Source organism: Lipotes vexillifer, unplaced genomic scaffold (assembly GCF_000442215.2).
Source record: "Lipotes vexillifer unplaced genomic scaffold, Lipotes_vexillifer_v1.1 scaffold402, whole genome shotgun sequence".
In the NCBI taxonomy this organism is placed as follows: domain Eukaryota; kingdom Metazoa; phylum Chordata; class Mammalia; order Artiodactyla; family Lipotidae; genus Lipotes; species Lipotes vexillifer.
The window spans coordinates 3,383,464-3,397,127 of record NW_006798409.1 but is presented as its reverse complement, the minus strand read 5'-3'; the positions used below and the strand labels follow the sequence as shown (position 1 = coordinate 3,397,127).

The 13,664-nt window shown below is 42.4% G+C and overlaps 1 protein-coding gene across 1 annotated transcript in view; it reads right to left on the bottom strand.

The window, feature by feature from the left end:
• HLCS (holocarboxylase synthetase) overlaps positions 1-13,664 on the bottom strand; it is a 194,478-nt gene that overhangs the window by 10,696 nt on the left and 170,118 nt on the right. The window contains exons 6-7 of the mRNA XM_007470506.1: positions 1,882-1,949; positions 372-532 (exon numbers count right to left, since the gene is read on the bottom strand). Of these exons, the coding sequence (XP_007470568.1) occupies positions 372-532; positions 1,882-1,949 (229 nt within the window). The remainder of the gene's footprint in view (positions 1-371; positions 533-1,881; positions 1,950-13,664) is intronic.

The window sequence follows — 13,664 nt, the reverse complement described above, 5'->3', positions numbered from 1 at the left end:
AGGGAGGGAGGGAGGGAGGGAAGGAAGGAAGGAAGGAAGGAAGGAAGGAAGGAAGGAAGGAAGGAAAGAGAGAGAGAGGGAGGGAGGGGGGGAGGGAGGGAGGCAGAAAGGAATAAGAGGCTTGCCCTTACTAGGACATTTGACAAATCTGACAAAAGGACAGAAAGGGAATTCTGGAAAATAATCACAGCAAGCCTGAAGCAGCTATAAACCTGATGGTGCTTTTAAACCTCCAAGAGCACTCTGCTGCCAGCTTTGCAAAAGCAGGCTGAGGCTCCACACGGAGGAGTCATTCAGACGCGTACTACAAACACACCTGAACTGAGATGTGCATGCATGGTGGGGATGTGACGGTGATGAACTGCACATACCTGGTACCCAGGAATGGACCTTACCGCCTCCACGACAGCCAGAGACATCAGATGCTGGACAAACGGAATCCTCTGTCCCAGCTGGGATCTCAGTGGGATGGAGACAAGCAGGGTAGAGAGAGCGCATCCCACGGGGCTCAGCCAAGCATTCCTTCCCCGCCCTGGAACACAAGCGCCATCGGGAAACCGGCCATTCTGCACCATGAACAGACCCAGATGCACATAATGCCAGAAAAACTGATGAGGCCTCAGAGCCACACACTGAAGACCTGTCCCACCTGAATGACTGATGAACATGCTTGGTTATTCTGGGGTTAACTCAACAACAGAGCGGCTTTTTAAAATCTGAAGCTCTGTTGCCGAACAAGTTTCCAATAATTAGCATAATGTCCTCCCTCTGTGAGCGTATCATCTATACTGTGATGATAAAGTCTTACACGGTGTCTGAACATCACTCTCAGTTTAATTCTCACCATACGGCAATGCTCAGGTGAAAACAGAGACAGTGGAGAAACCGGACCGAATCTATACTGGTCCAGGAGAGGTCCTGGAAGCCATTTGCTAGAAGTGATCCCTACTGTGATGGTCCCATAATGCTGTGAATACATGAAAAACCACAGAATAGTACACTTTAAATTGGGGGACTGTATGGTATGTGAATTATATCTTGCTGTTGTGTTTTTTTTTTTTTAAAGGAAGCTGAATTTGAAAAATGATCCCTGATATTAACTCTCTGAGCTATTTTTCTTAAGAAATAGAGGTCAAGAAAATAACATAATCAAAACGAGATGGATTTCTTATTTCATTGCTTCTTCTGAGAAAGGCGTAAGAGCCTCTGAGAGTTAAAAGGACGTTTGGGTCGGCCTGCTGCCAGCTGGGGGTGGGGAGAGACAGGGGCCAATCCCTCCCCGTATGACCACTGAGCACGAATCTGCTTGCGGCTGGACCCCAGATGGATTCTGGGAGGATGTGGGCTCTCGCCTCTGAGAGTCAGCAGGTGTTGGAAGCTCTGGGCAGCCCTTGGCTTCTTTGTGATCATTCTGTGAATACACATTGATCGTTGATCGAGTGCCCACTCCGTGCAAATTCCAGTGCCAGCTGGCAGATGAAAGACCCCTCCATGTGACACTCGGTATAGACACAGAAGGCACCTCACAGAGAACCTTCAGGAAAATAAACGTCTCTATAACATAGTTATTATTCACACACTGCAATGCCTAGAATGGGTCAGAAAGAAGAATTTACAAGACGTAGGTAGTAAACGAACATCACAAGCGGACGTCAATTAATTAATAAACATCTCAGTTTAAGAGAATATGCTTCGATTGTGCTAAGGTTCAATCTTCTAACTGATTTTCCGCCCTCTTCTCCACTTCAGGGGTGTGTGAAAACAACTTCTGACTCGAGTCATGTCGATGATCAGCACATGCAATCAATTGGCTCTCTGGCCAGGAGAGTCACAGATTTTAGAAAACAAAGACCACAGAAACAGTAACAAAAGATGACTGACCTTTGCCCTGCGTTTGGTGGACTGCGATGGCGATTAAACCCATTTCCTGTGGCATCTCAAACATCAACCTGCAAATGGTGGGAAAGACCAGTCAGCCAGAACAGGGACACGACATGAGAACCGAGAGCTGAAAGTGGGGGACACTGTTTGCACTCATTTGTGAATGTGTTAGTAAGGAAGGGCCATCTTACGGGTTTCAAGGGATACTGACCGCATTCCCAGCCTCTGTAGTGAGAATGATGGAAAAGGGACAAAGAAAACGCCATTTAATATCAAAAAAGATGGTTGGGGGGGCAGTGTGTGTGCACGTGTACCTGCCCAAGCTGTCATTAGGTTTATTCAAGACATTGTTAGACTACATTTCCTTGGAATATCCTATCAAATTCTTTCTTCCCCCGCTGATGTGGTGTCCCTTCTTCGAATGACAACTAGCAATTCCTGACATTTGTTTCTACTTACAGTGCGTTTCTGTCTGAACACTAGAACATAATCATAACAGAAGTTTCTGATTATTCAGAAAACTAATATGGTGGCAATAAAGCTGTTTAAAACACACACCATCCCCTGAGAACTAATTATGCTTTAACTATAGTAAATAAATCTACACCTTCTGAGAACTCAGGAGAACCTTGGATCCTTTTAGGCTTGAGTTCTGCTTTTAAAATGGTTTTATTTAAAAGAATACAAACTTCCCTTTGGGGGATAGTTAGAAAAGTGCACTATATCTCCACCAAATGAGTCGACATTAACTTTTTTTTCTTTTCTCTCTTTTTTCCCCCAGAACAGGAGAGGGAAAAAAATCCCTCACTCTGAGAATTTCCTCCCAGTTCCATTCTACATATTTAAATCCACGTTAGGAAGGTTTTCCTGTGCCTTCCCAGGAGTTGCTGACCAGGTACTGAGCAGGCATAGTTCACCGCCGGATTTATCAGACAAAGCAAAACATCAGGTTTGTCCACGGTCAGTGCTGCTGCAGAGGCCTCTTTGAAATACTTTCCTGGGGGAGGGAAGTGGCAAGGGCAGGAATGAGAGCGAGGTGGTATTTTGTATGAACAAACTTTCCACGAACGATTCCAGGGTTTCCACAGCACCCCCGGGCTGAGGAGAGAGACCACGCTCTGATAGCCCTTCATCCTCTCCCCCCGGCTCGGGGAACGGGGTGGAACTTTACACATGGTAAGAGACAGAAAATACTTAAAGGCCGAAACAACCAGGGGGTCTCTGCGCATGCATGCGGGCTGGCAGAGCCTCGCAGGGCGCAGGCAGGCCCGGTGGGGAGGAGCCAGAAGCCCCCTTGACTTGCTAAGAAGAGCCTGGCCACATCAGGCAGGGGCCGGGCTGGTCCGACAGCCACGGGGCATTCCCAGCGAGCAGCCAGCCCCCCTGTCTGGGTGCCAAGCCCACTTCCATCTCACATGAAATACAGCTCCAGAAGTATTTCTCTTGGACACCATGAATAACCCATTGAGATCGACTCTGCCTATACACTGTTGGGCTCCAAGAATAAAGCGTCCTTTTCTTGCGTTGGAGCGGCAGAAAACCCTAAGAAGGAATCTTTATCCACGCAGGGAGGTAACATTGTCTCCTAGGAGCCTCTTGCTTACCACAGAGACCCAGCAGCCCTTCACCTGGGCTCCTACGGCATGAGCCCTGGGGCGAGGACACCTAACAAATTTTTCTGTGGGAAGGGGTGCGGGGGATGATTTTGCACGTGTGAGCAGATTGCGAAGGCTCTCTCCACGGCAGAAATCTAGGATGTTCTGTAAACGAACATGTAGACAGTAGAAGGTCATGTCTATAGGAAGCGGTGGTGATGGTGGAATTAGGCGAGGGGAGGCGGGGAGGTTCAGAAACCAAACACAGCCTTTTCTAGAACAAAGAGAAATGATGAAGGGAACATATGCACTAAACTGCTGGAGCTTTGGCAGCAGTTAACAGGGCATAATGATGAGAAGACTGAGCTTGTGCTGCTGAAGGCCAAGAGGAAATTCTGCGAGGAGGGAGACAATGGGGGGGGCGGGGGACTGGGGGTGGTGTAATGCTTAGTTTGAGGCTGCCAGATTTATTTGTGCTAAGATAATTCTGGGGGCCAAACCACACGGCTCACAGTCAACAAAGAAGTATTTATGAACGTTTGCAAAATCTCAATTTTGCATCTCTGAAGATGAAGTCTCTAGGTTACTTTAGCAGAAAGGAGACACCATAAATGCATTTCCATCCCGAGTTGATGTCATTCTCACAAAAGGAAATAGAAAAAGGAGGGAAAAAAAGAAGAAAAAAAAAATGGAGGGGGTTACATAATGACTACCTCCCTGCCTCTGTGCTTTTTCTCCTTGTTGGCAAAGGCTGCTTAATAAATGGTTTCTGTGAGTGGCAGCAGAGGGCATGCACTGTATACCAACAGGGCACGTGAGGAAAGTGCTCTGTTTTTGTACACTTCCCTTTGGTCTGAAACATCCAGAGCTCCCAAGGCTCACTTGGCAAACAGGACAGCGTCCTGACCACTTTGTTACTAAGGACATCACAGTTCCTACTGGGTTCCCTGCCAACCGGAACGTCCTGAGTTTCACGTCGTTGTTGGAATTAAGTTTCAATAATCAAAACTAACCAAGGGACTTCCCTGGAGGCGCATTGGTTAAGAAGCCGCCTGCCAATGCAGGGCACACAGGTTCGAGCCCTGGTCTGGGTATATCCCACATGCCGTGGAGCAACTAAGCCTGTGTGCCACAACCACTGAGCCTGCGCTCTAGAGCCCGCGAGCCACAACTACTGAGCCCACGTGCCACAACTACTGAAGCCCGTGCGCCTAGAGACCGTGCTCCGCAACAAGAGAAGCCACCACAATAAGAAGCCCGTGCACTGTAAGGAAGAGTAGCCCCTGCTCGCCGCAACTAGAGAAAGCCCGCGCACAGCAAGAAAGACCCAATGCAGCCCAAAAATAAATAAATAAATAAATAAACTTATTTTTTAAAAACACTAACCAAGAAGACAGGCCACTATGAGTTAGGGAAAATTCTGAATGAACAAAAGTTTAAATCCAGACCCAGTCAATCCACTTTGAGGATTCAAACTTAAGGAAACAGCCCACATTCACCACTGTGTTATAAAAGTAAAAAATTGGAAATTACATAAGAGTTCAGTAGGGAAATGGTTACATAAATTACATTACATGAGGTCAGTGGAATAATTTGTAACCATTAAAAATGGTAGTTATGAAGACGACGTAGCAACACGGAAGAAATGCTTTCAATAGAATGTTCAATTTAAAAAGCAGGATATGAAACCTACATATACTTTTATCCCAAATGTGTAAAATTCACAGAAAAAGGGAGGAAGGAGATTTGACAAAACAATAACTGTGGCTACATTAGGATGATTTTTTCTTTATTTTTTTAAACTTTCTTTAAGATGACTGCTTACCTTTAATTTTAAAATACTTTTCAAAAATTTGGGGGAAAGAAGCATGGTTTTTATGTTTAAATGTAATATCTGTAAATATTTCAATGAATAGGACTGAAAGATCCACTTTAAAAATAAGATAATAACAGTTAACTTCAGCACACATTTTATTATAACCAATGAGCAAGACCTTATTTGATAAGTAATTAATGAGCAGAAACTCTTAAAGTCAGTCTGTTCATATGCAATGGGAGCCTTAAACGTTTTACACCTTCTGACTCAGTGACTACACTCCTAAGATTGAATTCTAAGGAGTATTCAGACAGGGAAACAAAATAATTCAGGGACACAACTACTCATCACAGCATTACACAGTGAAAAGAATCATAAATAATACTAACTGTCCATGACAGAGGAAAGAAAAAAAATCATAGTATCCCCACATGAAAAAACATTATATAGCCATCAGTGATACAGGCAAATGTCCATTGAACACCACTAGATGACTTAAAGAGGGTAGAAAATCCTATATACAGCATGACTCCAATGATGCTTTAAAATATACGTTTAAAAATTGTTAGGAAATATACCAAAATATTAGCTGTGGTTACGTTAAGGAGTGTAATTATTGGAAAAATACAGCAAAGTACAAAGCAGAAAAGTCACCCAAAGAAGTCCTTCTCATTAGAAATGTATGTTCCTCTATACTTTTTCCCCTTAAAAAATACTACACACACACACACGATATATTTTACAAAAAAAGTTCCTGATGACTGGAAAAACTGCTTATTTTGGAACTCTTAAAATAATGTAGATATTTAGTTATGGACACATTTTTATTATGTTGATAATAAAAAAGGATTAAAAACAGCATCATGGTATGATCCCATCTATGTAAGCTATGTATTCCTACATGCATATATAGAAGAACACAGGACACCTATTAACAGTGGTTATCTCCAGAAAGTGGAAGCAGAATTATATGATGATTTAAATTTCTTCATTATGCTGTTCTAAGTAATCTCTGGGTGGTAAGATTTCAAGTGTTTATTTTTTTTTATACTTTTCTGAATTTTCCACTATTTCTATACTTGGAGTACATTCATTTTAAAATCAGGAAAAATGCTATTAAAGAAAAGATTTATTAAAATCCAACTTTTCTTTAACCTACAGCTCACTAGCTGAACAAACCCCTCCTTTCTGAGAGATCGCAGATCTGCAACGCAAGAGCAGCCCACTGTCCGAGCTTTAGCAGGCTCGCTGTACGAATGAATCCTCCTGTAACGCATGAATGGCGATGCCTGTCCCTCACACTCATTCCCTGGCAGAGCATGAGGCTTGTGCGAGGTGGCAGGCTGTGTCCAGTTACTGTCCATGCACAGGCTCCCTCCGAGCTGGGGAGATGGCATGCAGAAGGCTGCCAGCATCCTTGGGGGTCTCCACCCTGGGAGCCCTGAGCAGCTTCATCAACTCACGCTGGTGCCTGTGCTGTGCCCTGTCTTCTCCCCCCAGTCTTCTCAGTTCAGACTCTCCCTCTCCCAAGGCTTCAGAAAGACATTCTCAGAGAATCCCCCACCCCTCCATGTTTTCTATGTGAAAAAAAAGACCCAATACGGGGGGTAGGGATGAGGTGGAAGGAGAACAGGACCCAAGCAGTCACACACTGATGGCTAACAACTTATTTCTGATTCTGAAAACCTTTACTGGAAGATGAACTCTCACTATTCATAACTGTATTTACTTCTGTGTAGTTCAAAGGAAACTGTGTTAAACTTCATTTCAAAAACTATTTCTTTCAAATGTATTAGATTGTGAACACCAATTATTATATTTGGGCATCAGTTTTTAAAAAGTTAACAAGCTAAAATATAAAGATATTTTATTTTTTAAAGAGTCTTACTGTAACAGTACAATCAATTTTTTAAACAGTTGCCTTCTATTCAAGAATGAACAGGATTGTTTTTTGAAAGAAAATGAGTAGTGTTTTCTGCTCCCAAGAACACGTAGACTGGAGCAAGGAGGGTGGGAGGGCTCTGCCATGCATGGGGCTGTGGTCTGTCTGGGGTGGAAGGTGCTGGACCCTGACCAGTGACTTCTGAACGGAGAGCTAGCCATGTCGGGGACAAAGCCGAGATTGCTCCTGGCAGGAAAGGAAAGGTTCCCGAGGAACTTGAGAAACATTGCGGTGGAGATGACTCAGACAGGAAATGGGACAGATCTGGATTCAAACCCCGTTGTTGATATGTGCTAACACTGAGTAAGGGGCATGTCTCTCCCCCTCTTCAGTCACCTAGGAAATGGTCTCGCTCTCCGAAAGATTGGAGCGTGAAGGAATACACAAGATGCTTTGACACAGGGTAGGGGCTTAAATGTATCGCTTGCTCTTTGTTGTGTAGATCCCAGAAGGCCTTCAATTTCCTCTTCTTGGAGATAAAAAGGATGGTCAGAGAGCAGATGGGGAGAACAGTGGAGGCAAGTGTATGTTTCGGGACCCTTCACAAATTCTAGAGGTAATGCCTCTTCTCTGTACCTCTCGCCCACTTCCCCCAGCTCTCTTACCTACACATGCACTAACGTGATCTGAACCTGGACTAAAAAGCTTTTAGATGAACACAACTGGGTTGCAGAATCCTCACTTCCAGTTCTAGGGTCTCTGAACCCACTCAGCAAAGCTATAAACCGATGGTTGAACTAGCCATCTGGCTTTTTAAAAATAACACATTATTTAGGTTATTGCTTACAAATTCTTTTGGTCACTTATACACAGCGGCACAACAGTTTTACTAATACAGTCTTCCATTATCTTCTGGATTGGACACTTAAAACTACAATGACCTGTCATCAATCCACCTTTTTGGAATGCTGTCAAATAAGTAAGCTTTAGATCATATTCCTTTGTGTTTTCTGTATAAGAGGATGCGCATTTCAGTCAGAGGCGAAGTGGGAATTTGGACTGCTCAAGAGTAGAGCCATCACCACCTTCCCCTGGGTGTTCCCCAGAAGCAGAGGCCCCACCTGTATTTCTGCTGAAGGATGTCTGTGGGTCAGATGCTCTGTTAGATTTCCATATCTCCTAGCATACCAATCATTCATAGATTTTCATCTAATCTTCCCCATTTCCAACATCACACAGAACAGCATCTACACTACTGCTAAATCATTTAACTGCTCACAGGGAGGGAGTCCTGTGGGTTCAGCTTCCAGAATGAGACACCTTTCTAGTACATCAAGCATTTGTTGATGTTGGTCTGTATTATTCAAGATGAACACAAACCACTGTTTCTTACCCCTGACACTGCACCATAAATACTGGATGTCTGAGCATCACCTCCTACCTTAGACCAGTGCTGTTACAGAATTCACAGATGGACAGCTAAACTTGTGTAGACTGAACTATGGCACCCACAGCTACCTCCGAGGCCAAGTCTGCAAGACAGTCCTGACCCTAGATCCTCAGCATAGTTAAACTTGCCACCAAAAATGGGAACTCAGATCATGTCTAACCCCTCCACTAGGAGTCCCCAGATCACAGGATCTTCTCAACCCACTTCTCAGAGTCCATCATCTTCAACTGGGTGTGGAGGGGCTCCACCAATGGAGCCATCACCATGGCTCATTTACCCCAACAGAGGGCCTTCTGTTTTGAAATGCAGCTGCCATGTCAGAAGATGGACACTGGCTCATCTTGACCATGTCTGTCTCCAAGCAGACATCTGGGAATCATTTTCCTGAAGGCACTGTAGATGTTTCAACTCGGTCACCTGGAATCAATGCCGATTTTCTGCACTTTACACATTATCTCATCTAAGCTTTACAAGTCAGATGAGGACACAGGCTTGGAAAGGCAAAACCACTTCTATAAATAGGCCACTGAGTCAGCAAATCAGGAATTCAAGTCAAGGCCTGGTTGGTTCTAAGACTGATATTTTGTTTTTCATTTTGTTTTTAACCTTTTTCTTTGAAATAATATCAGACTTACAGAAAACTTGCAAGGATATAGTATAAAGAATTCCTACATGCCCTTCACCCAGCACCCCAATTTCCCAACTGTTAACTTTTTACCAAATAGGCTGCTCCATATCTGTCTGCCTGTCCATAATTCTTTTTTCTGAACTATGTGAGAGTAAGTTGCAGCCATAATGTCTCTTTATCCCTATATACTTCAGTGTGTCTTTCCTAAAAATTAAGGGTATTGTTTTACAAAATCAGAGTACAATGATCAAAATCAGGAACTTACCATTGATACAACACGGCTATCTAATCCAGGGGTCAGCAAACTTTTTCCGTAAAGGCCAGATAGTAAATATTTTAGTCTTTTGTTAGCCCTATGGTTTCTGTTGCAACTATTCAACCCTGCTGTCTGAGCAAAAAAGCAACTGTAGACAATATGTAAATAAATAAATCTGGCTGCGTTTCAACAAAACTTTAAAGACACAGAAATTTGAATTTCATATAATGCTCATGTGTCACAATACAGAATTTATTTTAATTAATAGACTTCCTTTTTTGAGTGGCTTTAGGTTTATAGAAAAACTGAGCAGGGAATTCCCTGGCGGTCCAGCGGTTAGGACTCCATGCTTCCACTGCAGGGGGCCATGGTTCGAGTCCTGTTGGGGAACTAAGATCGCACATGCCGTGCAGTGCGGCCAAAACAAACAAACAAACAAACGCCCCCAAAAAAACCAGAAAAGGAAAACCCGAGCAGAATGTACAGGGTTCCCATATACTCCCTCAACGCCCACCCCATCCCAGTTTCCCTATAATTAACATCTTATATTAGTGTGGTACATTTGCTATAATTCATATAATTGTATATTAATACATTGTTATTAACTAAAGTCCATAGTTTTAATAGTAGGATTCTCTCTTTGTATTGTACAGTTTCATGGGTTTTTTGACAAATGTATAATGACACCTATCCACCACTACAGTATCACATAAAATAGTTTCACTGCCGTAAAAAATCCCCTGTGCTCCACCTATTCATCCTTCTTTTCCTTAAACCCTCACCCCTAGCAGCCACTGATCTTTTTACTGTCTCTATAGTTTTGCCTTTCCCAAGATGTCATATAGATTTTACTGTCTAAAAATTTTTTCCAACCATTTAAAAATGTAAAAAAAAAAATCCTGCGTGCTTAGGTGGTACAAAAACTGGCAGCAGGCCATTGTTTGCCAACCCATGATCTAATCTACGGAATTTGGTCAAGTTCCATCCATTGTCCCAACAAGGCCCTTCACAGTAACACACAATCTGCCTTCTGGTTGAGGATCTAATCCAGGATCATGTGTTGCATTTAGTTGCCATGTCTCCTTAGTCTCTTTAATCTGGTTCTGTCCTTCATTTTGTCTTTCATGACCTAGCCATTTATTGAAGAGTGGAGGCAGTTATTTTATGTAATGTCCTTCAATTTATTTATGTATTTATTTATTGTTTAATATTTATGTATTTATTTATTTTGGCTGTGCCGGGCCTTAGTTGCGGCACGTGGGATCTTTTTTTTTAGTTGCAGCATGTGGACTTCTTAGTTGTGGCATGGGGGATCTAGTTCCCCAACCAGGGATTGAACCCGCGCCCACTGCATTGGGAGCATGGAGTCTTAGCCACTGGACCACGAGGAAAGTCCCTGTCCTTCAATTTAGATGATCTGAAATCTCATGATTAGACTTAAATTAGCATTTGGGCAGAAACACACATTAGTGAGAGTGTATCCTTCTCAGTGCATGGTTATCAGGAAGCACACAGTGTTGCCTCATCCCAGTATTGGTGAGTTAACTTTGAGCCACTTGGGTAGGGTGGTGTGTGCTAGCTTTTCCACTGTAAAGTTATTGTTTTTCCACTGTAGTTAATTAAGTACTTCTGGGGAGATAAAATACATATCATGTTCCTCATGAAATTTAATCTACTAGTGTTAGCATCTGTGGAGGATTTTACTTGAATCAATTATTTATTTGATGGTTGCCAAAGAGTGGTTTTTCTGATGCCATCATTTCTTCCATGTGTACTTGTTGGGATGCTACTATAAGGAAGAGCTTTTTCTTTTCTCCGCACTTACTTTTCTTTCTTCCTTTCTTTACAGCAGAATGGATTTGTGGAGCCTTATTTATCCAACAGAATATTTAATTTCCTATCATTATTTATTCTGATGCTCATATTATGCCAGATTTGGCAAGTAGAGGCTCCTTCAAGCTGGTGTCTGTCTCCCACTGACAAGTGTCTGTCACCTTTCAGCATTTTCTTACTTTTTTGGCATAAGAAGAGGTTCCACAACCATCATGAACTTTCTCAGAACCAGCCCCTGGAACTGGCCTTTTCCCCAAGGAGCTCTGGTTCCTTTTACTGCAGAATGGTATTTAAAAAACAAATCTGGGTGTTAGGAAAGAACAATAAAGTATGTGTGTTTCCTTCCTTCTTTCCATCTATCCATCCATCCACCCATCTTAAAAACCATGAATTCATTGAAAACTCCCAGTTCCAATCCAACAGCACTAGGTCCACTTTATTCTCCCCCTTTTTATATTTGTAACTTCCTTCTCCAATAATGAGGTCTGGCTCCCATCATCTCAAATATATTGACTTATTTGCTCAATACTCTAACATGCAAAAAGTGGTTTCAGAATTGCTGACCCATGCTACTGTGAAAAACAAACTTACTAACTAGGGTTCAAGATTTATCTATAGTTTTTTTTGTCCTTAGCCTAAGGCTATATAGTCAAATATTGTGTTTTAAAGTTTTTAGGGTTTGTTCTTTTTCTCTCTTACCTGAGTGTGATTATGTTAGTCTTCTGAAATAAGGTGAGGTTTAATTGTACTTCTGTATTCCATTATAGGGTCGTGCTCCCCTCCCTCCTTATTTCTTTATTCTTTAACTTGGTTCCAAGAGTCAAAACTGTACAGAGGGACTTCCCAATGGCAGAGTGGTTAAGAATCCGCCTGCCGGGACTTCCCTGGCAGTCCAGTGGTTAAGTCTTCGCTTTCCAATGCAGGCGGTGCAGGTTCAATCCCTGGTCGGGTAGCTAAGATCCCACATGCCTCACGGCCAAAAAAACCAAAACATAAAACAGAAGCAATATTGTAACAAATTCAATGAAGACTTTGAAAATGGTCCACATCAAAAATCTTTAAAAGAAAAAGAATCTGCCTGCCAATGCAGGGGACACGGGTTCAATCCCTGGTCTGCAAAGATCCCACATGCCGTGGAACAACTAAGCCTGTGCCCCACAACTACTGAGCCTGCGCTCTAGAGCCTGCGAGCCACAGCTACTGAGCCTGCGCGCCACAACTACTGAAGCCCGTGTGCCTAGAGCCAGGGCTCCACAACAAGAGAGGCCACCACAATGAGATGACCACGCACCGCAACAAAAAGTATCCCGTGCTTGCCGCAACTACAGAAAAGCCTGCACGCAGCAAGGAAGACCCAACACAGCCAAAAATAAATTAAATAAATTTATTAAAAACAGAACTGTACAGAAAAGTAAACTCTGAGAAGTGTCACATTTGCCCCCACTTATCCCTTCTATCTAAGTCTCCCCATCAAACTCTTTTCTATAATTAACAATTCAACTAATCTCACTACTTTCTGGTTTATTCTTCCTGTGTTTCTTTCCGAACAAATGCATAGATACTTGCATATTTTCTCATCTCTCTTGCTTCTTTAAAGAAAGTTACCGTTTTGTATTCTATTGTCGTTTGGGTTTTTTTCACTTAATATAACCTGAAAACACTGTTTAGACATTCATAGAGCTATTCTTTGTTCTTTTCTAAAGCTGCTGCGTAGTGTCGCATTGTGTGGATGGAGCATAGTTTATTCAAGCACTCTCCTATGTGCATTTAGGTAGTTTCCAAAAATGACGGTATGTATAATGTATATCCTTGTTCACACGTATTTTTGTACTGTTGGCAATGTATCTTCATGGTAAATTCCTAGAAGTGAGATTCTGGGTCAGAGGATAAGTAACTGCATATTTAACTTCATGAGATATTACCACATAGAGTGTGATATCACACTTTTTAGTTTTTGCCAATCTGATATGTAAGAGTGGTATTTCACTGTAGTTGTAATCTGCATTTCTCTTGTATGTGCAGTTTTCATTACACACACACACACACACACACACACATCACACACACACATACACACACACACATGTACAGTGAATTACCTGTTCGTGTCTTTTGCCTATTTTTTAGAGTTTGTAATATATTAGGAAATATTAATGCTTTATCTGTGTTATCTTGCCAATATTTTCTCCAAGTTAACCGTCTTTTGATTTTATTGATGGTGGTTTTTATCATACCACAATTTACTTTTTCTTTTTAAATAGTCAAATGTATCGATTTTTTTCTTTTACTGCCTCTTGTTTTTGTGTCTTCAGAGTCTTTCCCT